The sequence below is a fragment of the Oryctolagus cuniculus genome, chromosome 19, assembly GCF_051225735.1.
Source record: "Oryctolagus cuniculus isolate XC-2025 breed Fujian yellow rabbit chromosome 19, ASM5122573v1, whole genome shotgun sequence".
Lineage (NCBI taxonomy): Eukaryota > Metazoa > Chordata > Mammalia > Lagomorpha > Leporidae > Oryctolagus > Oryctolagus cuniculus.
In genome coordinates, this window is record NC_142885.1 from 8,597,480 (window position 1) to 8,622,140 (window position 24,661).

Sequence of the window (24,661 nt, forward strand, 5' to 3'; positions counted from 1 at the left end):
CCGCCGCCGCCGCCGCCGCCGCCGCCGCGAGTGCCGGGACCTCACGGAGGTCTGAGCACGAAGGCGGACTGTCCGGGGTGCTGCCTGAGTCCAGGTTCCGCCGCGCGCTGCCGGGCAACGGCGTCCCCAATCTCCCCGTCCAGCAAGACGCGTAGCCTTGCCGGCCACTCCCCAGGAAGTGAGGACAAAAGGTAATGGCCGCTCTGAAATTCTATTCAGGCAGCACTGCGGACACCTAAGATGACGTCATCTCCGCGCGGGACTGGGCGGGGCTCCGCGGGGTCCTTATCCGTCGGCGATCCTTGGAGGAGCGGAAGCAGGCTACAGAGAAGCCGCGGGTCGTGGCGCGGGCGCTTCCGGTGAGTGTTTGCTACTGCTGGACCTTGGCAGCGGCGGGGTCCAGGGGCCGGGGTCGTTCGCCGGCCCCGTGGCCATCTGAGTGGTTGGACTGGGATGGGTTCGGGTCTCTGGACCAAGCGGCAAAGCGGGCATCTAGCGCCTTGTTGATTCTGCCGTGGGGATGGTAAATGGAGGTTTTGTTTCTTGCTTCTAGGCTTCCTTTCGTGCCATTTTGTCTCTCGGCAGCGTTTTGTGCCTAAATATTAATTATTTTCCTAAGGCCGATTCAGACGCGGGCCCTTTATACGAGTTGTTCCTGCAGGCCCCGGCGCTGATGTTTCTCTCTCCCGCGGCACCTCTGGGTCAGGCCGGCTCCCACCTGTCCGTCCCGCGGGGGCCGCCTCGGGCCGCCCCCCACACCCCAGGCCCTGAGGTTGTGCCGGGTCATAGCGAAGCGATTGTTTAGTCAGGGCCGCGGCCGGAGTCGGTCCCTCTGTAGCTTCAGGGCCGCGGAGGCCGGAGACCGCCGACTGGGCTGGGGGGAGCCCGCGCCCCTGTCTGCCTCGTAGCCTGCGAGGTTGCTGGGGGAGCTCGCAGAGGGAGGCAGCGAATGAACTGGGGGGAGGGGAGTGGGCGACTCCCTTGCCTTCTCTTTGCCGGCTGGGAGGTAGTGCCGGCTTTGGGGAAAGGAAAAAACAAACAAACAAACAAACAAAAAAAAAAAACGCTTTACTAGTTAGGTCTCTGGACTGGCTTTTTGTGGGGGCCGTGCCTTTCTGTGTCTGCAAGGGACTGATCCCCTGCCCTCATTTTCAGGGGACCCTGAGGGAAAGGGGCCTCCCCAGAGTCGCGGAGCGGTGGGCAGAGCTGCGCAGGGATCTGAGCCCGTGACCCCAGAGACCGGAGGCCTTCCTGCCCCTCTTGGGAAGCAGACCGTAAGGTACTTCGGTTTTTAGGGACAACAGGTGGGTTCAAGTCTGGCCAGGGACCCCGTCCGTAGGTTCCGTCATCCCCCTTTCACAGGTCGGGAAGCAGATGTAGGGAGGGTGGGTTGCTGACGCTGGATAAGTAGCAGAACTAGGATTTGAACCGCTGAGCCAGTACCCTGGCTCCCCCGAGGAAGGAAACATGGATGCAGACGGCCTTTGGGGGCCTGGGACCCAGAAACCCATTCGTTCTGTCTTTCCCCAACCGGAGATCTTTGCAGATTATCTTCTGGGCAAACATGCCTAAAGTCAAAAGAAGCCGCAAAGCCCCTCCGGATGGCTGGGAGTTGATAGAGCCCACGCTGGATGAATTGGATCAGAAGATGAGAGAAGGTGAGTGGGGGTGCTCCTGTCTGGGTGCGCTGGGTCAGGGTCGGGGCAGGCCTGCGTGTGCTCTCCCGACACGGGCGTGTTTTGTTGGCTTAGTAACTCAGGAGTACTGTACGTGTAGGAAACTAAACGTTAATGAAAAGGCCCTCAAAACAAGTTTTTGGCTTTGGAGAATGCAGATCAGATAATCACTGTTTCGGTTAGCTGTGTATTTAGTAATACAAAATGTTTGTACTTGGAAATGCTACATTTCCCACTTTCAGGCTTTATGATTTTTTTTTTTTTCGGTTTTTAAAAAAGTATTCTCGCTTATTTGAAAGGCAGAGAGACGAAGGTCTTCCATCTACCCCCCCCCCCCCCCCCCAGCCAGGGCTGGGCCAGGCTAAACCTAAGAACTGGGTTTCACATGTGGGTGGCAGGCACCCAGGTACTTGAGCCGTCACCTGCTGCCTCCCAGGGTGCGCATTAGCAGGACGCTGGAGCCAGGCGCAACCAGCTCCCCAAAGAGCTGTGATAGGCAGGGCTGGTCCAGGCTGCAGCCAGTAGCCAGGTCTCTTATGTAGGTGGCGGGGGCCCAAGCACTTGGGCCATCTTCCACGACTTTCCCAAGCTCATCAGCAGAAAGCTGGATCAGAAACAGAGCAGCTGGGCCCTGAACTGGCACTTGGATACAGGACGCTGGTGTTGCAAGCGGTGACTTAACCCGCTGTGGCACGCCCTCAAGTGACTCTTGAGGAGGGAGGGCCCTACCTTGTATTTAGCCACGTGGACATTTATCCTTCTCCTACCTTTATTTAACTGTGTAGCCGTGCAGCGTTTCTTTGCCTTCCCATTTGTGGTAAGCAGGTTTGAGACCTCGTTTATGTTGCTCCTAGTGATGAGTGGCACTGGACGTTCGGATTCGTTGTTAGGAAAGGAGCTCTGGGGATGTAGCAGCGATGTAGGGGAGGGGAGACGCCGAAGCCTGGAGCCCGTCTTACCGTGTGTGAACGTGGGCTCGGCACCGGCACAGGTGCGGAAGTGAAGGGCGCGGGGTGGCAGCTCCTGATGCAGGACTTTGGTCGGAGGATCTGGACTTGTCAAGTCTGCCATGTTCAGGTGTCTACCCACTGCCGTGTCCTGGGCACCCAGCAGGGCCTCCCCCGAGGTAGCCACACAGTGTGCACTTCTTGAGTCTTCAGCTTTCATCTTTAATCACAGGATGCAGTTGTTGAATTATAAACCCCGCATACTGGGGAGCTGGCGCAGTGGTCTGCAGGTTAAGCCTCCGCCTGCAGTGCTGGCATCCCATTTGGGCGCCGGTTCATGTCCCGGCTGCTGCTCTTCTTTTTTTTTTTTTTTTTTTTTTTTTTGACAGGCAGAGTGGACAGTGAGAGAGAGAGACAGAGAGAAAGGTCTTCCTTTGCCATTGGTTCACCCTCCAATGGCCGCCGCGGCCGGTGCACTGTGGCCGGCGCACCATGCTGATCCAATGGCAGGAGCCAGATACTTATCCTGGTCTCCCATGGGGTGCAGGGCCCAAGGACTTGGGCCATCCTCCACTGCACTCCCTGGCCACAGCAGAGAGCTGGCCTGGAAGAGGGGCAAGCGGGACAGAATCCGGCGCCCCGACCGGGACTAGAACCCGGTGTGCCGGCGCCACAAGGCGGAGGATTAGCCTATTGAGCTGCGGCGCTGGCCTTGCTCCTCTTCTGATCCAGCTCCCTGCTAATGACCCTGCACTCACATGGAAGACCCAGAGGAAGCTCCTGGCTTCAGATTGGCGCAGCTCTAGCCATTGCTGCCATTTGGGGAGTGAACTAGCAGATGAAGACTTGTCTCCCTCTGTAGCTCTGCCTCCCAAATAAATAAATGCCACATAACGAATGGCTTAAAAGTTGGAGAAGGAGGTGTCTGCTTGACCACTCCTTGCGTTTCTCCTGTGCCCTAACACTGGGAGGCAGTGGGAGAGCAGGGTCGACTTGGCACAGGTGAGCTCCACCAGATGCGGTGCTCATGGAAGGAGGAGCCTGGTGCACTCACGACCTCCAGACCAGTGCAGTTTGTTCTGGCTTTTCTCAGCCCTCAAGGAGCTCAGCTGGCTAATGAAATCAGGAGTACCTATCTGCAGAAGCAGAATTACCTGGGTAGTAGAAACGGGTCTGGAATGGGGCTGGACTGTGGCTCAGCGGGTTAAGCTGCTGCTTGCTACACTGGCATCCCAGTGAGTTTTTGAGTCCCAGCTGCTCCACTTCCGATCCAGCTCCCTGCTAATGCACCTTGGGCCCTGCCACCTGCGTGTGAGACCAGGATGGAGTTCCAGGCTCCTGGCTTTGACCTGATGTAGCCCTGGCCACTGCAGCAATTTGGAGAATGAACCAACAGATGGAGGATCTCTCTTGGTCTCTCCCTGACTTCAGAAAAAAAAAACAGGTCTGGAATAATAGATCAGGTGTTAATGATGGGTATCATTAATTTTCTTAACCTGTGTTTTCTAATTTATCTAGTTAAAAGGACATTTTTTCCCAAAGACACCTTTTATTTAATAAGTACAAATTTAGGAATATAGTATTCTTTCCACCATACCCACCCTCCCAGCCAACTTCCTCCTCCCTCTCCCATTCCCAGTCCCGTTCTCCATTAAGGAAAAAAATAAAAAAACTGTTCCTTGACAGTCAAGACAAGGGCTGTTGAAGTCATTGCTTCTCAAAGTGTCAATTTCACTTCTACAGATTTCCTAAAAGGACGTTTTAAATTTAACAACCCATGTCAACTTAGTTTTTTTTTTAATATATCTTTATTGAGCTATAAATCAACTACTATAAAATTCACCCTTCGGAAGTATCTGCTGGCCATGGAGTGCATCTAGTCGTGCGCTCCCCAGTGCAGTAGTCTTACATTTCGAGGGCCAGCTCTGTGCCGTCTCAGACCTTCACTCCCCTTTGTGACTGAATCGCAGTCCGTCGTGGGGTTCGGTCATTTGTTCGGTCATTTGGGCTGTGTCTCCTTGGCTTGTAGGAGCCTCGCGTACAGGTTTGCGTGTGAAGCGTGTTTTCATGTGTGGACTCAGGCAGGAATGAAGCTGGTGCTGGGTCACGTGGTGACCTAGGTGGAGCCTCTGACTGCACCACTACCACGGCGGCTGCACCACCCAGCATCCCCATCTGCCAGCACCTGGGACTGACCCTCACTTTGGTGGCAGCCGTGCTGGGCAGACAGCGGCACTGGTCGTGGGTCTTGATCTACATGCATGTAAAGCCCACCCCGTCCTGCTTGCCCAGCCCCTCACACCCGACTCTCTCCCCGCAGCGGAAACAGAGCCTCACGAAGGGAAGCGGAAGGTGGAGTCTCTGTGGCCCATCTTCAGGATCCACCACCAGAAGACGCGCTACATCTTCGACCTCTTTTACAAGCGGAAAGCCATAAGCAGAGGTGACGGCAGACCCTCCCTTGGCATTTCGAGCTCGGGCAGCCTCTGTGGTTCCTGAGGGAAATGGTGGTGATCCTTGCCAATGCAGCAAGCACCAGTTTTTCTCACTGCTGACACGGGGAGGGACGAAGGCTGTTACAACGTGGTCTGATGACGCTTCCCCGTCTTTTGACAGAACTCTACGAATATTGTATTAAAGAAGGCTACGCGGACAAAAACCTGATTGCGAAGTGGAAGAAGCAAGGTTACGAGAATTTGTGCTGCCTGCGGTGCATTCAGACACGGGACACCAATTTTGGGACAAACTGCATTTGCCGGGTTCCCAAAAGCAAGCTGGAAGTGGTAATGTCTTGACGACTGAGTTTGGTGCTGTTTTCAGTTCAAGGTCCTGTGTAGTTGACCCTAAGGCACTGTATGTTGTATGGTTGGGCTGGAATGTAGTCTTGTCACTAGGTGTCCCCTGGCTGTCCCCGTCTGTCGAGGGAACTGTGCAAGGTGGAGTTCGGCAGTGGTTGTGTGTGGTGGGTCTGGAAGCCACAATGAACTCCACCTTTCCATACTTGGAAATGGTGGTGGCGATACCATCCTCCAGGTGGGGGGAGGGCTACATCGGGTGACCAGAATTAGGGCAGGCACTAGGCTAAGGGGGAGGATTCCTGGCCATGCCCCCGAGGGGCTGTTTGTGCCGTCCCTGGGCAGACAGGATGGTCCATGGAGTCAGGCCGGACCACCCATCTCCTGGTGTGGTCTTCTTTCCCAGCCTCACGCAGCTGCCTCATCACATGAGCCCTGTCCGCTGCCGTGAGCACTTCGGGCTTGACCTCCGCACGTAGCTGCATGTCCTGCCTGTGTGGAAGCTCAAGGACAGGCTGCCGAGCAGTCGGGGGCAGGCTGAGGCCCCTCCCCACCAAAAGGTGCTGAGCCAGCTGTTTGCTGATGGTAGCAGAGCAACAGAAGGCCCCATGAGACGTCAGGAGCTGCCTCAGCCTAGGGCCCTAACCTTGGCTACCTTATTGATTCTTTAAGATTGATTTTATTCGAAAGGCAGAGTTAGAGAGCGAGATCTTCCACTGGCTCACTCCCCAAATGGCCCAACAGCCAGGGCTAGGCCAGTGAAGCCGGGAGCCTAAAACTCCATCCAGGTCTCCCGTGTGAGTGACAGGGCTCCAAGCACTTGAACCATCATTGCCGCCTCCCAGGCACATTAGCAGGGAACTGAATCAAAAGTGGAGCAGCTGGGTTTGGAATCAGCACTCACATGGAATGTTGGTATTGCAGGTGGCAGCTTAACCCGATGGGCCACACAACACTGGCCCCTCTGACAGAGGCTGCTTTGAGTCGAGCTAGATTTCCCCAGAGGATTTTGTCTGCTTAGATGACAGTCTTGCGCCTCCAGAAGTTTGAAAAAGTAAACAGAAACCACTGCTCGTGAGCCTTCTGTCTGCTGGGCATGTCCTGGGCCAGACATCAGGCCAACCCATCCTGGAGGACAAGTGTTGTCCTTTGCCACCCCCACCCCCCCCCCAGCAAGTTTCCCAGCTCAAAGGCGGCCTGAGGTCCCTGGCAGTGTGCCCCAAAGCAGCCACAGGCCTGTATCCGCTCACTGCGGGCTGTGCCACACTGATTTAGCAATGAGAAGACTCCAGTTTTTCTCTTCTCCACAACTGCATATATTCAATTTGCATAAATGCATATACCCCATCCATGTAACTTCCGTGCCAACAGCAGCACCTGAGTGTTTGTGTGGGAATCAGCTTTTCCCCATCCAGGGCTGTCGGGAGGTTTCTGAGCTGTGTCCTGCAGGGAGCTGCCCAGAGGGTGGCTGTGTGTGCGTGTGTGTGTGCAGGGGTTGTGGGTGGCAGCGCAGCGTCTCAGCCTCGGCCGTCCTCTGTTGCAGGGTCGCATCATCGAGTGCACGCACTGTGGCTGCCGGGGCTGTTCCGGCTGAGGCCCTTGGACTCCGGACTCTGCGGTTCCTTCCTCTTATGCCGCCCGCTTGCTGGGAGCTGCTCCTGCAGAGCACAGAGCGCCAGGCCCCAGTGGGAGCGCGGCCTCTACTGGCAAGGGCTTCGGGGTCATCAGCTGTGATTTGTAAAAATAAACCTTTTAACCTCTTGGGCCCTGTGTGCACTGTTTTAGACCAGCAGTCATAGGGCCCAGTGGGAGGGCCAGGCACTACAGCCCAGACTCCCCTAGGACTTGGTCCTGGCTCCCCCTTGTGGGAGCCCGAGCAAGTGCACTTTGCTCATGTGCCACAGCGAGTGGCCCGAGGTGACGAGGGACGGTGGCTGAGCTGCCCTTGGACCCACTGTGAGCCGGACAGCTGGGCCCAGCACGCGTCTTCCTACCAGCGCCTGAACGTGCTGCAGCCTTTCCTGCATGTGGGAGGCCACAGCCAGCCCCTGCTCACTTGTCTTCAGGAGGGAGGGGACTCCTGGGCACTCCCTCCTCACTGGCCCCAGCGCCGTGGTCCGCGTCAGCCTCTGTGGCTTCGTCTTGGTGCCCCTTGGGTTTGATCGCAAACTGCTGCCAAGGGTGGGGGGTTTCCTCTGCCGGCATCCCTTTTAGCCACTGCTTGTAGTAGGCCCGGAAGCCGTCGATCTTCTCCAGGTAGGTGTTCTTCCCCTTGTACTGTAACGGGAAAGCAGGGGGCTCAGGGGAGTCTGACCTTAGAATCGCAGCAGGTGAGGTACAGCTGACCCCACAGAAGCCAGCCCTGCCGTCCTCCCCTCCAGGTAAGGGGACCGGGCAGACAGGCTGTTCCCACCTTGGATACGAGAGTACCTAGAAGGAGTACATTCCAGGCAAAGCTTCTGGGGGTGGGGGGGTGTTAGGTCTCCGTGTACTGAATGTCGCTGTGGTGGCCGTGTCCCCCTACATGTCCCCTAGCACTTCAAGCCACCACCACTGGGTCCTGCCTCTGCTGTCTGCTGAGCACCTCCCCCTCAGCACAGGCTCCGCCTCCCTCTAACCAGTAACCTCCAGGCCTCTGCAGCTGTCTCCCTGGAGAGGTGGGGAAATGGGAGAAACAAGACCCACCAGGCAGATACCAAGAGAGCTGCTCGGGGGTATACAGAAAAAAAAAAAAAAAGGCAACAAAGTATCAGCGATAGAGTTAGCACGTAATAAAAGCTGTTAACAGTTCTCGACTTGAATGTATGTGGTATTGCCTGAAAGTACATAAACGAAAACCTGGGAGAATCTCAAACAAGTCACGGTTATAGGATGGGTGAGTGTGACGAATACACTAATTTTTAGGCCTGTGGTATTCTTGTGATTGATTGTTGAACCTAATACAACCACTAGTGGGCGCCACACTACACAGTGAAGACAGCCACTGATAGCAGATACTTGGAATGTGTAACCAACAGAACACTCAGAAATCCGTGAGGGAAGAGGAGCCAGCAGTTCAGATGCCACTTACTGGCCTGTCTGGCTGTCCAGGAGCCCCTGCTCCTGCAGCCTGGCACGTCCTTGCTGCTGTCTGCCTCCCCATGGGGCTGTGTTCTTCCTGATGCCATGGACCCAAAAGCCCAACGCGAGTCTGACGGCCTCAGAACAGCAGGAAGAGAAGTGGCCACTACCCAAGTCCGTCTGCCCTGCTGCTGCCCGTGCACTAAACAGTGGGCTGAGAGATGTGCATACCCGGGGAGCCAGGCGAATCAGGCAGCCACCTACAGATGCCTGGGATTCGGTGAGCGGGAGTCACGCACACACGTGTACTTACCAGCCAAAACAGGGGGACCTCAACAAGTTCACAGGAAAACGGAATAAAGATGCACGTGTCCCATGGCCTTTCTGGAGTCCCCACACAGCCCCAGGACTAGGGCTGTATGCAGCCTGGGGAGGGAGCCACTTCGGGGGGACCTCCAGGAGGAGGGGCCCGCCCTGTGGAAAGCTGGCAGAGCCCATCTGAGGCAGAGGCAGGCCAGTGGGAGCTGAGAGCCCACCCAGGGAAGACAGCCATGCGGACAGGCTTGCAGGCTGTGGTCTGAGGCCTCCGGGATCTCCTGTGGAAGCTGCCGCACAGCTGAAGCGTGGGCACACCCATCCCCAAGAGGCCGGGACTGGGAGTGAGGCCGGGGTTGCACATACCCGGTCGAAGGAGGGAGGATACTGGGCTGCAAACTCCAGCTGGCGGATGACCACCTCGTTCACGGGCACTGCGCTCTGCCGCATGTCCTTCAGGATGCTGATGAGGTAGCTGTAGTCCAGCTTCTTGAGGGCCGCGTTGATGAGGCTGCTGTAGATGTGGGTGTTGGGAGTCAGCTGGCACTTCTGCAATGTCAGGGCATCACCCGGTAAGCAAGACGATGATGGACAACTCACCCAGTCCCACCCGGGCCCAGGTCTCCTCACCTTCATGTCTGCAAGCAGCTGCAGACCGTCCTTGGGCCGGTGGCACCCGATGGCCAGGTTGCAGAATGTCTGTAAGTTGGGGATGAGTCCCCTCTTTGCTAGGACTGGCAACAGCGCCTGTGAGGACAGACGTGGCATGAGCATAACCTGTGACCCACGGGCCCTGATGACAGCCTTCTGATGAAGCCCCTGGCTGGATGTGGGGGCCCTGGGGCACAGCTTGGCCGAGGCCTCACAGCTCTTGCTGACCGCATCACACCCTGCTGTAGGCTGGGCACTCCAGACTCTAGGGCCTGTGCAGCCCACAGAGGACACGGCTCCTAGAATTGCTCTGCTCTGCACGTGTCCTGCCTGCCAGCCTGCCCATCTCCAACACGCTGTCCCTTCGGGCTCCTGCCCCTCCCACCTGCTGGCCGTCCCAGGAGCCTTGGCGGCACCTAGTCCAGCACAGTTTGAGATGCCGGCTTTGAGTCTTGGCTTTGGTCTTGAGAGGCAGTACCAGGGTCCCTGCTGTTCACATGGGAGACCTGGACTGAATTCCTCGCTCCTGCCTTCGGCTTGGCCCAGCCTCAACAGTTACAGGCATTTGGGAAATGAATCAGCAGATGGGAGCGGTTTCTCTACCTCTCAAATTACAAAACCTCGAGCACCTAACAGATATGACGCTGTCGGAACATTTAGCAGAGTGAGCACAATGACGGGGACACGGCTGTAAAGGGGAGGACCCTCAGGGGCATCACGGGCACTGAAGAGGCTCTCTCGGGTGACTGACAGCTCGGTCACGTGTTCCGACAGTCCCTGAGCAACTGTACCACCGTCAGTGCACGACACACTTGGTGTCTGCCCACCCCCACAATCTGTGAACCCCCTGAGGACAGGGCATGTGCTGGGCTGGTGCTGCCCAGTTCCCGGCACCCCATGCAGGGCCAGGCCCAGGACAGTGTGCCAGACGTGGCCGCTGACACCCAGTGGGAACACACTACAGACCAGGCAGGTAAGCCAAGAGTTGGGAGCTGGGGCCTGCCTGAGCCCCTCACCTTTGCCCCTTCCAGGTCTCCCAGCTTGCTTTTCTTCCTCATCAGTGTGTTGAAGAATGTCACGTCGGGCTCCACGTGGTATCTGTCCAGGACGGTCAGCAGCGTGGAGTCCGCAGGGCTCCCAGGCTCTGCCACCTCGGCCAGCATGGTGAGGGTCTTGATGTCGGGCTGCAGCCCATGCTCCACCATCTTACCCAGGAAGCCCTCCAGGCCCCCCATCAAGGCCAGCCTGTGACCTGGGGTGGTCACCGTCCCAAAGGAGACCACAGTGGGAGGGATGTCCTCAGGGGTCAGCAGGTTGACCTGCAGCTCCAAGGGAGGCAGCCGTGGTGCCAGTGGGCTGAGGGGCACCGTGTGGTTGGGCTCTGCCCTGGTGTCCACCTCAGGCTCGGCCTCACTGGGCACTCTGGCCTCCTGAGACTCTGCTGGTCCTCCAGGTGCCCGAGGAGCTTCCAGAAACAGCTGCCTCTCCAGGGCTTCGACTTGCAGCTTGGCCAACGTGTTGTCACCAGCCCCAGCCTTGGCTCCCTTCCTTGCCTGCCGGCCGCCTGCTGGGGGCTGCAGCAGGACTTTCTCCCTGGGCCTTAGAAGCAGCTCAGAGGCCACCTCTGGGTCCCCCAGGCCGCAGTCCCGGGCTGCCCCCAACAGCAGGTTATAGCCGTGCCGGTTCGGCTTGAGTCCCAGGCTCAGCATCTGCCTCCACACCTGCATGGGGAGAGACAACGTCAGTGGGCGCTCCTGCCTCCGAACAGTTCAGCAGAGAGGCACTGGAGTCAGCAGTCAGGCCAGCAAATGCAAAAGGCGCAGGAAGATTCCGGAATATGTTTAATCCTACACCAGGCTCTGGCAACAAAGCATTGTCAGAACTCCGGAACTTCTTGGGAGACCACCTTTCCTTCCTTGAGTTCACCCCAAAACTGTCTCAACCTCACCCTCTGCCCTCCCCCCAGGGTCCCTGGACCCCTGCCACCCTTCCTGTGCTCCCCAGGGAGGCCAGGATCCAGAAAAGTCCAGGCTGACCTTGAAGGCTGGGATCCATGAGCACCTCCCCAGTGCCCACTGGGACCCCAGCCCCAGATGAGTGGGCCCTGCAAGAGAACCACTGCCCACCAGCTCAGGGTCTCGAGGGCAAGGGCTTGTCAGCCATGCAGGCCAAGCAATGGCGGGGAGAGCAGCGTTGGCAGAGATGCCCACTCTGTCCCACAGCAGCAGAGAGCAGCAGCAAAGACAGACTCCAGTTCAGGTCCCAGCTCTGCCCCTTGGTGGCTGTCGGGCCTCAGACAAGTGACCTCACCTCCGCGAACCTCAGAATGAGGCTACTGGCGCCTGGCCTGGGCAGTTCATTAAGTACCTCACACAAACCGGCCACCAGTCCCACGCATGACTGCTAACGATGGACGGAGGGCCAAGGTGTGGGAAGAGCCAGGCCCTGGCTGGCTTTTCACCGTAAAGAAGCGTGTGAGGATCAGAGCGGGGCGGCCGGCCCCTGCTTCCCCGGACTCCGCAGGAGCAGGGCGAGCGCCTGGTCCCAGGCTGCCCCAGATCGCGGGGACTCACACTCCGATCAGCGCCCTATCATACAGTCAGCACGCTGGGCATCTTGCTAAAACGCAGATGTGCACACAGAGGTCTGGGTGGACCGAGATCCTGCATTTCTGCAGCTCCCAGTGGGGGCTGGTGCTGCCGGTCTGCGGGGCACAGGGCGCACTGGTGGGCACACTGTGGGAGGCTTCAGAGAGCTCTGAGAGGCCTGGAGGGCAGCTGTGGGGCTGGTGCAAACACCAACACCTCACGTGGTGAGGGCGACTACCTGGGGATGAGAGCAGCGTGTTCAACTCGAGTGTCTGTGAGATGCTCGTGGGGTGAACGGAGACCCCTGGGTCACACCTGCAGATCCCAGTGGAGATGGGGTCTGGGGGTCAGGCTGAATGAGTACCCCAGGCACGGGCACTGCAGGTTTTCAGGGTGGAGGCTGGTGCACAGAAGGCCACCCAGCAGAGCAGGACTGGTGTGGGCTGGCTGCCCCCTCACCCAGGGGCAGCCTCCGGGCCCCTGCAGGCCGCCTCTCTTGGCAGTAAGTAAAACGGAAGCAGCTCTGCGTGGCCGCTGATAGGTCAACAGGTCACAAATGTTAAGAACAGCCGGCACAGGGCCGCAGGAGGTGCTCAGGAAATGCACACAGCAACATCATCTTGTACCCTGGCGCAGCACGTGGCGGGAGCAGGTGGGATGGTGGGGGAAGGCACAGACCTGCAAAGCGTACCGGAAGCCCGTCTTCTTGTCCTGGATGCAGCCCATGAGCAGGAAACTGAAGGTCTCCTCTGTGACCGTGTGCCCCTTGTGGATGATTTCCTGGGAGCAAAACAAAGCGGCCCTACTGAGGACCTGCAGCAGAGTCCAGGCCAGGCCGCTGGCGTCTGCTGTACTCAGGGCAGGACCAGTCTGCAATCTTTTTTAAAAATAATTATTTATGGGGCCAGCATTGTGGTGTACCGGATGAAGCTGCCACCTGCGACGCCAGCATCCATATGAGCACCAGTCAGAGACCCGGCTGCTCTGCTTCCAGTCCAGCTCTCTGCTAATGCTCCTGTGTAAGCAGTGGAGAATGGCCCAAGTCCATGGGCCCCTGCATTCATGTGGGTGACTTAGATGAAGCTCCTGGCTCCTGGCTCCTGGCTCCTGGCTTCGGCCTGGCCCAGCCCCAGCCATTGTGGCCACTTGGGCAGTAAACCAGTAGATGAAAGACCTATCTCTCTCTCTGCAGCTCTTTCAAATAATCTTTTAAAAAAATATATATTTATTTGAAAGTCACTTTCAGAGATAGAAGAAAGATAAAGATCTTCCACCTGCGATTCGTTCCCCAGATGGCCACACTAGCCAGGGTGGACCAGGCTGAGGCCAGGAGCCAGGAGCTTCATCCGGGTCTCCCACACAGAATGCAGGAGCCCAAATACTTGGGGCCATCCTGCACTGCTCTTCCCAGGAGCATTAGCAGAGAGCTGGATGGGAGGTGGAGCAGCCAGGACAGTAACCGGTGCCCTACGGGATGCCTGCGCCCAGGCTGCGGCTTTGCCAGTGCTACAACACCAGCCTGCAGTCTGGAATCTGGAGGAGCTGGTGCCCACATGTGGCTCCGGGGCTGGAACCAGCTCCCAAGCAGAGCAACCCAAACGCTCTGCACTGGGCCTCTCTTTCCGGCCCTGCGCTCAGTGAGCCTGCACAGCCCCTCAGCAGGGCCCACCCCATGGCACTGACTGCCTCTGGACTCAAGGCTCTGGACTCTCAAGGACATGGCTTCAAGTGTCAGCTCCACCACTGGCCAGCTGTTTCCTCACCTGGGGGTGGGGTCCCAGGGAGTCTTCCAAGCTCTCTGGAACAATCCTAGGACAGCATGGAGCTACGTACAGCCAGTCTCACGGCGCCAGCTCCCGACGGCCCCTCCCGGGCATGCTGGGATTGGCTCCTTCCACCTCCCAGCACCTCAGGGGCTTCTCCCCTGTCCCTCCAGTCAGCCCAGGGGCTCCCCAGCCCAGCAACTGCTGCTCGCCTGCCTCCCCCACCCCAGGGCTGCCTCCTGTGCAGCAACCCATCTGCCTCAGCGAGTTCTGGAGTGTGCTCTCGCTTCTGAGACAGCCGCAGCCATGGTGACCTGCCCACACTAACCTGACAGCTGGGCCACATCACCCAGAGGCTGTCAGCCGCTGTCCCCTTGCAGAAGCCTCGGGCAACGCCCTGACAGCATCGTCGGAGAGATTCATCCTCCAGGGAGGGCTCAAGCCTGCTTCCCCAGCCAGAACTGGCCAGGCTATCTGGGCTGCTCATCACCATGCAGGGACTGGACTGGTGGCCAAGTCCAGTCTCCTGGCGGGGGCAGGTGGGAACCTGATAGGCTCAGTGGGGAAAAGGGTCTGCCAGTCAGGGGCGGAGCAGAGAGAGAAAGGCACGGAGTCAGCATGGGGGCAGACCCTAAGAGCGCAGAGCCAAAGGCAGCTACTGGGCCAAGGGCTAGCATGACAACAAGGTGGTCCCGGCACACGGCACCTGGCACTGCTGCAGCTCTCCTGAGATCTGGCGTGGGCCCCCAGAGCCGTCCCTGCTTCCCAAGCATCCTTCCCTGACGAGCTTCCTGTAAGGCGTGAACTGGCATCTGCCCACTTCCGTGCAACCTCACACAGAACCTGGAGCTGCTCCAGTCCTCTGCTCACCCTCGTCGCGCTCTCCTGCTCTGTGACCTGGGAGTAACGCACCCTCCCTAGGGGTGGCGAGGGAGTAGAGGACAGTGAGAGGTGCAGGAAAGTGCTCCGGAAATGCCTATTATGAAAAACCTACGGGGGCCAGCACTGTGGCGCAGGGGATTAAGCCACAACCCGTGACACCAGAATCCCAGATGGGCACCAGTTCCAGCCCCAGCTGCTGCACTTCGGACCCAGCTCCCTGCTAATGTGCTGAGCAGCAGTGGAAGACGGCCCAAGTACTTAGGTCCCTGCCATCCATGTGCGAAACCGAGATGGAGTTCCGGGCTCCTGGCTTTGGTCTGGCCCAGCCCTGGCCACGTGACCGTTTGGGGAGTGAATCAGTAGGTAGATCTGTCTCTGAAACTCTGCCTTTCAAATGAATAAATTAAATCTTCAAAAAATCATGAAAAAAAGAAAAGCCTATGTTTGCATTTCAAATCTTTTTGCGCCCAAATAAACTTATCTCCTAATCCCATTGATCTACAAATTTCCCTTGTACAGACTGAAACCCTGGGATACCTCACACTGGACCCTTCCAGGTGGACTTGCCCCACGTCCCACGCACCAGACCCTTCCAGGTGGACTTGCCCCACGTCCCTCACACCGGACCCTTCCAGGTGGACTTGCCCCACGTCCCACGCACCAGACCCTTCCAGGTGGACTTGCCCCACGTCCCACACACCGGACCCTTCCAGGTGGACTTGCCCCACGTCCCACGCACCGGACCCTTCCAGGTGGACTTGCCCCACGTCCCACGCACCGGACCCTTCCAGGTGGACTTGCCCCACGTCCCACGCACCGGACCCTTCCAGGTGGACTTGCCCCACGTCCCACGCACCGGACCCTTCCAGGTGGACTTGCCCCACGTCCCACGCACCGGACCCTTCCAGGTGGACTTGCCCCACGTCCCACGCACCAGACCCTTCCAGGTGGACTTGCCCCACGTCCCACGCACCGGACCCTTCCAGGTGGACTTGCCCCACGTCCCACGCACCGGACCCTTCCAGGTGGACTTGCCCCACGTCCCACGCACCGGCCCCTTCCAGGTGGACTTGCTCCACGTCCCACGCCTGTCCCCACCTGTGTTCCTGGAGCCCCATACACCCACAAGCCTGGACCCCTCAGCTCCCTGATCCAGGGTTCTGATGCCCACAGCTCCTTAACACTCAGGTTGTGCACACCTCCTCCATGAAGCCCTCCCTGCTCAGTGCTCCCCTGCCCAGCCCCACTCAGGGCACCCAGCAGCACACATAACTTCCTGTTTCTCAGACTCAGGCCTCTGAAGGCAGGATCTTCCTCTGCGAGCCCCAGCCCCAAGCCCGGCTGTCCCCTGGTCTTCCCTGTCCGCCCACGGCGGGGGAGACAGGGGGCTGGGCCTTGCAGCTGCCACAGGGACCGGCCCCGTGTGGGAGGGGCAGGAGGAAGGGGCGTCCCCACCTTGAACACATCCAGGCACATCCTGAGGTCTGCGCACTTGGCAGCCACCTTCAGCAGGGCGTGGTACGTTTTCAGGTTGAGCTGGAAGTTCCTGGCCTGGAGCTGCTGCCGGAGTTTCAGGGCGCTCTGCAGGGCGGAGTCCTTCCAGGGGGACTCGGCACAGACGTTGAACAAGGCCGTGTACGTGGCATCCGAGGGCTCCAGGTCGCGCTTCTTCATCTGCCGAGACGAGAGTAACTTAGGGGTGGCTCTGAGATCGGCACGGTGCACGAGCAGGCAGCTACCCCAGGGGGCGCCTCAGAGCCTGGTCTTCAAGCCCAGCTCTGCTGGAGGGACTTTGAAAAACCAAACAGCCTGAGACAGCCCAACAAGAAGCCATCCGCCCCTGGGTGCCTGTCAACCCGCTGTGCGTGCGGCAGGGTCCTCCCGAAGTCTCCATCCTCAGGCCTGTCCAGGGCCCACAGGGCAGCTCTGCCCCGGGGAAGGGAGCGCAGTGTGACTGACCGCTGGTGGGCCGCCCGGGTGGGCAGTCGCGGGGATCAGCTAAGAGGGCGCTGTGTGGAGGAGCCGCCGGGGGAAGCTTTCCTGGGAAAGCTGGTGAGCCCTGAATAGAGCCGGGTTTAGTTAGCAGCAGCATCTGGCTGCTGGCTGCCGGGTTTCCACAAACACGCCATGATGGCCTGAGGTGTTCATTGGCAGAAGCTGGGTGAGGGGTCTTCGGGAACTTTCTACGCTATCTATACAACTTTTCTACAAAAGTAAAATTAGTCCAAAGTAAAAAGTTTATTTTGAAAAAAGTCGCTCCCAGACGGCTGGTCGCGGTACACAGCCCCACCACCCCTCACCTGGGGCCTGAGCTGGCCAGGGAAGCCTCCCGTCCTCCTACGCCATGCCACTTCCTGGCGTCACCTTCTCCCTCTTGCCCAAACAGCCCAGGGCCAAAGTGTGCCGGGTGTGGAGGGGACTGGAGTTCCCAGGAGCCCTTGCTGGAGTGAAGGGCCCACCCTGTGTCTGGCTGCAGGAGACTACGCCAGTCTGCCCCCACCCCGCCTCAACCTCCCCCAGGCAAGACTTCCCCAGCTCAGGATGGAGACAGCTTCCTGGCTCTGAGTAGGACAAAAATAACACACCCCAGAGGACTTCCAAGAGGAATCAAAGCCCTTTTTCAAAGGACCAGCTTTGGCGCTGGGTCCCTCTGTGGGCTCATATAGGGGAGGCAGAAAGGAACAGGAACCAACTGGACATCCTGGTGGAAATGGAAGGGGCTGGGGGGGACCCACGAGGGCCGGGCAGGTGCTGCAGGACTGGTTGCATCATCTCACTTCATCCCGACCAGCACCTCCGTTGTACAGATGGTGACTCTGAGGCCAAGGGCTGAAATCGCCCGGCTGGGGTCAGGTGCGGCAGGCGGCGCCTGGATCTGCACCTGCTCGCTGTCAGGTGCGGCAGGCGGCACCTGGATCTGCACCTGCTCGCTCTGGTCTCGCAGCCCAGGCTCTTCAGAGCCGCAGGCCCAGGGTTACACTCACGTCGTTGTAGAGCCGGAAGGCTTTCTTCAGGTAGCCGGCCCGGCCGCAGCCGCCGATCAGCACCGTGTAGTTGCACTCCAGGGGCTGGAGTCGTTCCTCCCTCAGCATCTGCCTCTCAAACAGGTCCAGGGCCTCTGCCAGCTGGGGAGGAAGGGGCGGCACGGTGGGGCTCAGGACAGCCTCAGCGACCCTTAGTGGAGGGAGCAGTCTGTCTCCATCCTTAGGGGTCGGGGAGGCCACGGGACACTTTGCGACAGTGCAGGACAACAGCCCGGGGTGGGGGAGCTTCCTCTAAACCTCCAGGGTCCAGAGCTGTCTTGGTCCCATCCCCACCCCTATACTGCTCCGGTGAAATCCTCAGTTCTCTCCTTTGCTCCTTAATGATTTTCATTGGTCCATTCGAACGAGAATTATTGAGTCCTATCATGAGCCCAACAAGGTCTACACAAGGTCACAGAGCTCACATTCTAGCATCAAATGACAAGCAATAAAAATATACAGGGGGCAGCCGCTGTGGTGCAGAAGGTTATGCCTCTGTCCACAGTGCCAGCATCCCATATGGGTACTGGTTCGTGTCGCAGCTGCTCCACTTCCCATCTAGCTCCCTGCTAACGTGCCTGGGAAAGCAGTGAAAGGTGGCCCAAGTCCTTGGTCCCCTGCACCCACATGGGAGACCCAGAAGCTCCTGGTTTTGGCCTGGTCCAGTCTCAGCTGTTACAGCCGTTTGGGAATTGAACCAGCAGATGGAAGATGTCTCTCTCTCTCCCTTCTTCTTTCTGTATCTCTGCCTTTCAAGTAAATAAACAAATCTTATATATATATATATGTTTGTGTACATTTATGTATATCTACAGTTTGGGGTCAGTGTTGTGGCACAGTGGGTTAAGCCACTGCTTGCAATGCCAGCAACCCATACTGGAGTGCCATTTCAAGTCCCTGCTACTCTGATTCTGATTCAGCTTCAGCTTCAGCGAGAGCACCTGGGCAGGCAGCAGAAGACGGCCCAGTTACTTGGACCCCTGCCACCCATGGGGAAGACCAGGATGGAGCTTCTGGCTCCTGGCTTCAGCATGGCCCAGCCCTGCCTGTTACAGGCATTTGGAGAGTGAACCAGCAGATGGAAGATCCCTCTGTAGCTCTGTCTTCCAAATAAATCTTTAAACACAGAGACACACACATTATGATGGGGTGAGGGTTTAGCCTAAGGTTAACATGCCACCTGGGACACCCACATCCCTTATCAGAGTACCTGGGTTCAAGTCCTGGCCATGCTCTCAATTCCACCTTCCTGCTGAAGCAAACCACAGGAGTCAGTGGTGATAACGCAAGGACTCGAGCCCCTGCCACCCACGTCAGAGACCTGGATTGAGTTCCCAGCTCCTGCCCTTGTGGGCACTTGAGGAGTAGACTGGCAGATGGGAGCGGTCTGTCTCTCTCTGCCTCTCAGATAAATGAACAAATAATCAGGAAGAATGGGATTCACTTTTCGATATGGCCAGACAGGGCCTCACCCAGAGAGTGACATTTGAACAAAGACCTGGAGAAGGTGGAGGGAGCCACGTGGCTCTCTGGGGGAATAGCCAATGCAAAGGCCCTGAGGCAGGACCGCGCCTGGAAGCTGATGAACAGCGGAGGGAAAGGAGGGGACAGACGAGGGCAGAGAAGTGATAGGGTGCTGTCAGCACAGCTTCAACGCTTCAGAAGCCATTGTGAGAACTTACGCTTCTCTTTGTTTAATTCCTAACTTTTCATTACAGAAAATTTCTAATGTACACAGAAGTAGAGTGAACATTACTATAATGATCGTTAATGTTCAGCCAATCTTATTTCACCCATAGCCTATGCTCTCCTGCCACAATTTTTTTTTTTTTTAGAAACTTACTTATTTCAACGTCTAAGTTGGCGGGAAGAGGGGAGGGAGACAGAGAACTTCCATCCACTCCTTCACTTCCCAGATGGCTGCAACAGCCATGGCTAAGCCAGGTGGAAGCCAGGAGCCAGGAGCTTCTCCCAGGTCTCCCACTTGGGTGCAGGGGCCTAAGCACTTGGGCCATCTTCTGCTGCTTTCTCAGGCACATTAGCAGGGAGCTGGATCAGAAGTGGAGCAACTGGGACTTGAACCAACACCCATATGGGTGGCAGCTTTTACCCACTATGCTGCAACACTGGCCCCTCCCTCCGTACTTTTTTAAAACATGGTATTTATTTTCATTTTAATTTAAGGCAGAGAGATAGAGAGAGACAGAGACAGATTTTCTATCTGCTGGTTCACTCCTCAAATGCCCACAACAAGGACAGGAAGCCAGGCTGAAGCCAGGAGCCGGAAGCTCATCTGAGATTCCCCTATGGGTGGCAGGACCTGTGTATTTGAGCCATCATCTACTGCCTCCCAAGGTGTGCAGTAGTAGAAAGTTGGATCAGAAGCAGACCAGCTAGGACCCCAACCAGGCACTGTGATGTGAGATGTCCCAAGTGCTAATCTGACCACTGTGCCAAACGCCGCCCCCAAACTTTTTAAAAAAGATCTTAGAGGGGCCGGCACTGTGGCATAACAGGTAAAGCCACCACCTGCAGTGCTGGCATCCCATATGGGCACCGGTTCAAGACCTGGCTTCTCCACTTCCATTCCAGCTCTCTGGTATGGCTTGGGAAAGCAGCAGAAGATGGTCCAAGTCCGTGGGTCCCTGCACCCCCGTGGGAGACCTGAAAGAAGCTCTTGGCTCCTGGCTTCGAATCGGCACAGCTCTGGCCGTTGCAGCCATCTGGGGAGTGAACCAGCGGATGAAAGACCTCTCTCTCTCTCTCTGCCTCTCCTCTCTCTGTGTAACTGTGACTTTGAAGTGAAATAAATAAATCTTTAAAAAAAAAATAGATCCTAGACATCCTATCACTTTATCCAAAAGATCTTCAACATATATTTGTAAGAGATTTTAAAACATAAATCCAATGCCATTATCAACACCTAAGAAAATGAACATTAAAATCACTGAATATACTAGAAATGTTGGAGACAGGATCAATGTGACCCGCCTTCTGCTTAGCAGGACATCCATGTGCCGTGACACGCAAAGCAGCGAGCCCAGGCACCAGGGTCCTAACGGCTGAGGGGACAAGGAGAAGGCCGAGCCTGGCATTCAGGGGGACAGGTGTGAGAAGTAGTTAGGGCTGGGGACATTTCTGAGTTAGAGCTGGTAAGAAAGAGCAGGCAGGACCTGACTGAAGGCATCTGACCCGGGCAAATGGAATGATGGGGCTGCCACACAGTGAGATGAAGACATGTGGGGAAAACAAAGTTGGGAAGGAAAACTTCAGGCTTGGCTTTGTGTAGCTGCCGACAACCATGAGCGTCTGGGAGACAGCAAAGAGGAACCTGGCTACACAGGTCAGGAAGGCAGGGCTGGAGGCAGGAAGGCGGAAACCACAGTAGAGGGTGGCCAGGGCAGCATACGTGAAGCCCGGGCTGGGGGTCACCAGGGAGAGTGAAGATGGATCCCAGCACCGGCCGACACCTGGAGACCAGGAAGGTACGGCTGGCCCTTCACCACACACCAAGCCGACAGGGACGCAGAGGCGAGGCGCGGCAGACCCGAAGCCCCCTCACCTTGCCTTCCCTGATCAGGCGTTTGCACCGGAAGAAGTACCACCGTGGGGTGTTCCTCCGGCCCTGCCAGGATTGGGGCTCCAGATCCTCATCTTCCTCAACACTCTGTTCCCGGAGCCGGAGGTTATACAGCTGGGCTGTAGATTTGCGGAACATCCTTCTGGAGGAGAAGCTGTCGGAGAGGGTCCCGAAGGGCTCCTCCTCCTCTTCCTCCCGAGCGCCCGTGGGGCTGGGCTGGCTCAGGCCGGAGCGGGCGCTGCCCGAGCTCCTCTGCCTCCCCTGGTCCAGGGGCAGCTGAGAGAGGGAGCTGTAGGAAGTGGCTAACTCCAGGCGAGTGAGCCGCGCAGTCCTCAGCCACACCGACTGCCCCCCGCCTCTGATAGGGCCGAGGGGCTGCAGAAGGGACAGCCCCAGGGCGCGGGGGCCACGGAAGAGCTGGGCGAGTCTCCTGAGGTCCATCTTTGCCGTTCCTGTCCGTCAGGGCCTGGAACGTGTCAGGGAAAGCAAGGAAGTCAAGCAGGGTTCCCAGTGACAAGCAGCAGAAAGAGGACAGAGGAGTGCTTCCAAGAGCAGGCTCTGGGGCTGGCGCTGTGGTGTAGCGAGTAAAGCTGCCACCTGCAGTGCCACCGGCCCATGTGGGAGCCGGTTCGAGTCCCGGCTGCTCCACTTCCGGTCCAGCTCCCTGCTACGGCCAGGGAAAACAGCAGAAGATGGCCCAAGTCCTTGGGCCCCTGCACCCACATGTGAAATCCAGAGGAAGCTCCTGGCTCCTGGCTTTAGATCGGCTTAGCTCCAGCAGTTGCAGCCATTCAGGGAGTGAACTAGCAGAAGGAAGACCTCTCTCTACCTCTCTACCTCTCTCTCTCTCTAACTCTGACCTTCAAATAAATAAATAAATCTTCTAAAAAAAAGATGTTTTTAGCACAATACCTGGCATTTAATAGGTGTTCAAAAAATGTAAGGCCTAAGCAAAGGGAAGTGACCAGAGCATTCATTTTCTGAAACTTCACAGACAAATGGGAAGCGCTGTGCTATCCAGTACAGCAGCCACCAGCCACACACAGCTACACAGCACTTGAGATTCTGCACTGAAGATGTGCTGTAAAATACACACCAGACTTCAAAGTCTTTGTACAAAAAGAATGCAAAATACAAATAACTGTCTCACATGTGAAAATGGTATTTCAGCTATAGTAGGTTAACTAAAGTATATGATTAATGTTAATTTCACACTTTCCTTTTAATTTAATGTGTCTACACATTCAAAGTTATAGCTGTGATTGCACTGTATTTCCCCTGGACAGTGCTGGGCTCCAGGCTCTGGCCTGCACACATGAAACTCTTTCATAGGTTTAGCACACCAGTGGGTCACCACTCAGGACACCCACATCCCATATCTGAATCCCTGGTTCAAGTCCCAGCTCTGCTTCCGAGTCCAGCCTCCTGGGAACAGCAGGTGACAGCTCAAGTACTTGGGTCCCTGCCAACCACTTGGGAGACCTGGATGCGGCTGGGGGCTCCTGCCTTTGGCCTGACCCAGTCATAGCTGTTACAGGCATTTAACAGGAAAATATTTTAAGGCCTGGTTATGTGAGATGGTCACACTGCAAAGACTTCAGGGTGCTGGCGGACTGAACACATTAATGACTGAGAGGGAGTGAGGGGAAGAGACTTGCTCCGTCCTGCAGCCACAGGGCCACCAGCACCGGGGCTGGTGCGGGGCTGGCTTTGAACCCAGGAGCACGCATTAGACACTCCAGACCAGTACCTGAGTGACACGGTGCAGACGGCCTCAGCGGCCCTTGTCTGCATCCCACAGGCCTCCACTCCTGACAAGCATTAGTTAAAACACACAGGGTTACCAGGAGGGTGGGAGGCAGGGAATATCATTATATTCTCAGAACTGTATCCAAGACCTATACTGTTAAAAAGTGACTTGAGGCTGGCGCCGCAGCTCACTAGGCTAATCCTCCGCCGCGGCGCCGGCACACTGGGTTCTAGTCCCAGTCGGGGCACCGGATTCTGTCCTGGTGGCCCCTCTTCCAGGCCAGCTCTCTGCTGTGGCTCAGGAGTGCAGTGGAGGATGGCCCAAGTCCTTGGGCCCTGCACCTGGCTCCTGGCTTCGGATCAGCGCGGTGTGCCGGCCGTAGCGGCCATTTGGGGGGTGAACCAACGGAAAAGGAAGACCTTTCTCTCTGTCTCTCTCTGTCTAACTCTGCCTGTCAAAAAAAAAAAAAAAAAAAAAAGTAATTTGAAAAACAAAAATAAATCGTGAACAATGAAAAAAATAGGGGCCGGCGCTGTGGCATAGCAGGTAAAGCTGCCACCTGCAGTGCCAGCATCCCATATGGGCGCCAGTTCGAGTCCTGGCTGCTCCATTTCTGATCCAGCTCCCTGCTATGGCCTGGGAAAGCAGTAGAAGTCTTTGGACCCCTGCACCTGAGTGGGAGGCCTGGAAGAAGCTCCTGGCTCCTGGCTTCTGATCAGCACAGCTCCGGCTGTTGCGGCCAATTGGGGAGTGAACCAGCAGATGGAAGCCTCTCTCTCTCTCTGTAACTCTTTCAAATAAATAAATAAATCTTAAAAAAGAAAAAAAAAATAAATCACATAGAATCGGCAAAACAATACCTACGATATAGAAAGAGGCATTTTACACTATGCTCTGTGTCCCCCCATGGTTTTCCAGCGTGAGCGAGCTGCATGGACCCTCAGCCCCCCTCGAAATGACACGGTTTCGGGCCCTACCCCAGCTGCTCTGTCAATCAACTAAATGCAATCAATGCTCGATCTCACATCGAGAAAACGAATAAAAAGGGCAATTTTGTTCCCACCCAAGTCCACTAACGCACCAGGTTAAAAACCCCCGGGGTTGAGAGCCCCGCGGCCGCCGTCCTCCCTCGGACCCCGCATTCCCAGACGCTCGCGCGGTCCCCTGGTCACCCCGGCCCCCTCTCACCCCGGTTTCCTCCGACGCCCCCGGGCCTCCCTAGGCTCGGGTCCCCGGGCCGCTGTGAGGACCCACGGGAACTCCCAAGCGTAGGGGTCGGGGGCCCCAGGCCCCAGGGACCCGGCCTCACGCGGCCCAGTCCCGCGTGCCGAACCGGCCCGGTTCCCCTGTGGGTCACCCTCCGCCAGAAGCACGCGCCCCGCGGAGCCTCGCCCATGCGCAGTCCGCGTCGTCGCAAGCTCCCACGCGCGGGGGTTTCGGCTTACCCGCCAGGCGAGGGGAAGGGAGGCGCTGCGTTCGGCGGGCGGCTAGCCGGGCCTGGCAGAGCGGTCGTCCTCCGCTCTCGATTGGCCGGGTCTGGACGTGCAAAAGCACCGGCGCGGGCTCGGGCGCTCCCGGCATCCCTCGCGCGGTGGTGGCGGCGGCGGTGGCGGCAGTGGCGGCGGCGAGGC

At 57.4% G+C, this 24,661-nt stretch overlaps 2 protein-coding genes across 14 annotated transcripts; one reads left to right on the top strand and one right to left on the bottom strand.

Annotated features, from left to right (window-relative positions):
• Nucleotides 1-325: 325 nt before the first annotated feature.
• Nucleotides 326-7,182, top strand: BUD31 (BUD31 spliceosome associated protein). Of its 10 annotated transcripts, none has more exons than XM_051847767.3 (6): nt 326-523; nt 1,156-1,304; nt 1,537-1,658; nt 4,944-5,066; nt 5,240-5,406; nt 6,962-7,182. In XM_051847767.3, the coding sequence occupies exons 3-6, from the start codon at nt 1,565-1,567 to the stop codon at nt 7,010-7,012; spliced, it is 435 nt and encodes a 144-aa protein (XP_051703727.1). In that variant the 5' UTR covers nt 326-523; nt 1,156-1,304; nt 1,537-1,564; the 3' UTR covers nt 7,013-7,182. The 10 variants fall into 10 exon arrangements, with proteins under 10 accessions (XP_051703727.1, XP_069920498.1, XP_051703726.1 ...); XM_070064397.2 differs by having other exon boundaries at nt 1,547-1,658; XM_051847766.3 differs by having other exon boundaries at nt 1,156-1,279.
• PTCD1 (pentatricopeptide repeat domain 1) lies at nt 4,413-24,611 on the bottom strand. 4 transcript variants are annotated; one of them, XM_008248917.5, is made up of 9 exons: nt 24,476-24,611; nt 21,263-21,746; nt 17,662-17,802; nt 16,133-16,351; nt 12,711-12,812; nt 10,461-11,165; nt 9,424-9,540; nt 9,160-9,342; nt 6,711-7,695 (listed from the first exon to the last, which is right to left on the bottom strand). In XM_008248917.5, the coding sequence occupies exons 2-9, from the start codon at nt 21,719-21,721 to the stop codon at nt 7,471-7,473; spliced, it is 2,151 nt and encodes a 716-aa protein (XP_008247139.3). In that variant the 5' UTR covers nt 21,722-21,746; nt 24,476-24,611; the 3' UTR covers nt 6,711-7,470. The 4 variants fall into 4 exon arrangements, with proteins under 4 accessions (XP_089177058.1, XP_089177057.1, XP_008247139.3 ...); XM_008248916.5 differs by having other exon boundaries at nt 24,219-24,484; XM_089320932.1 differs by lacking the exon at nt 21,263-21,746 and having other exon boundaries at nt 4,413-7,695; nt 24,476-24,582.
• Nucleotides 24,612-24,661: the final 50 nt, after the last annotated feature.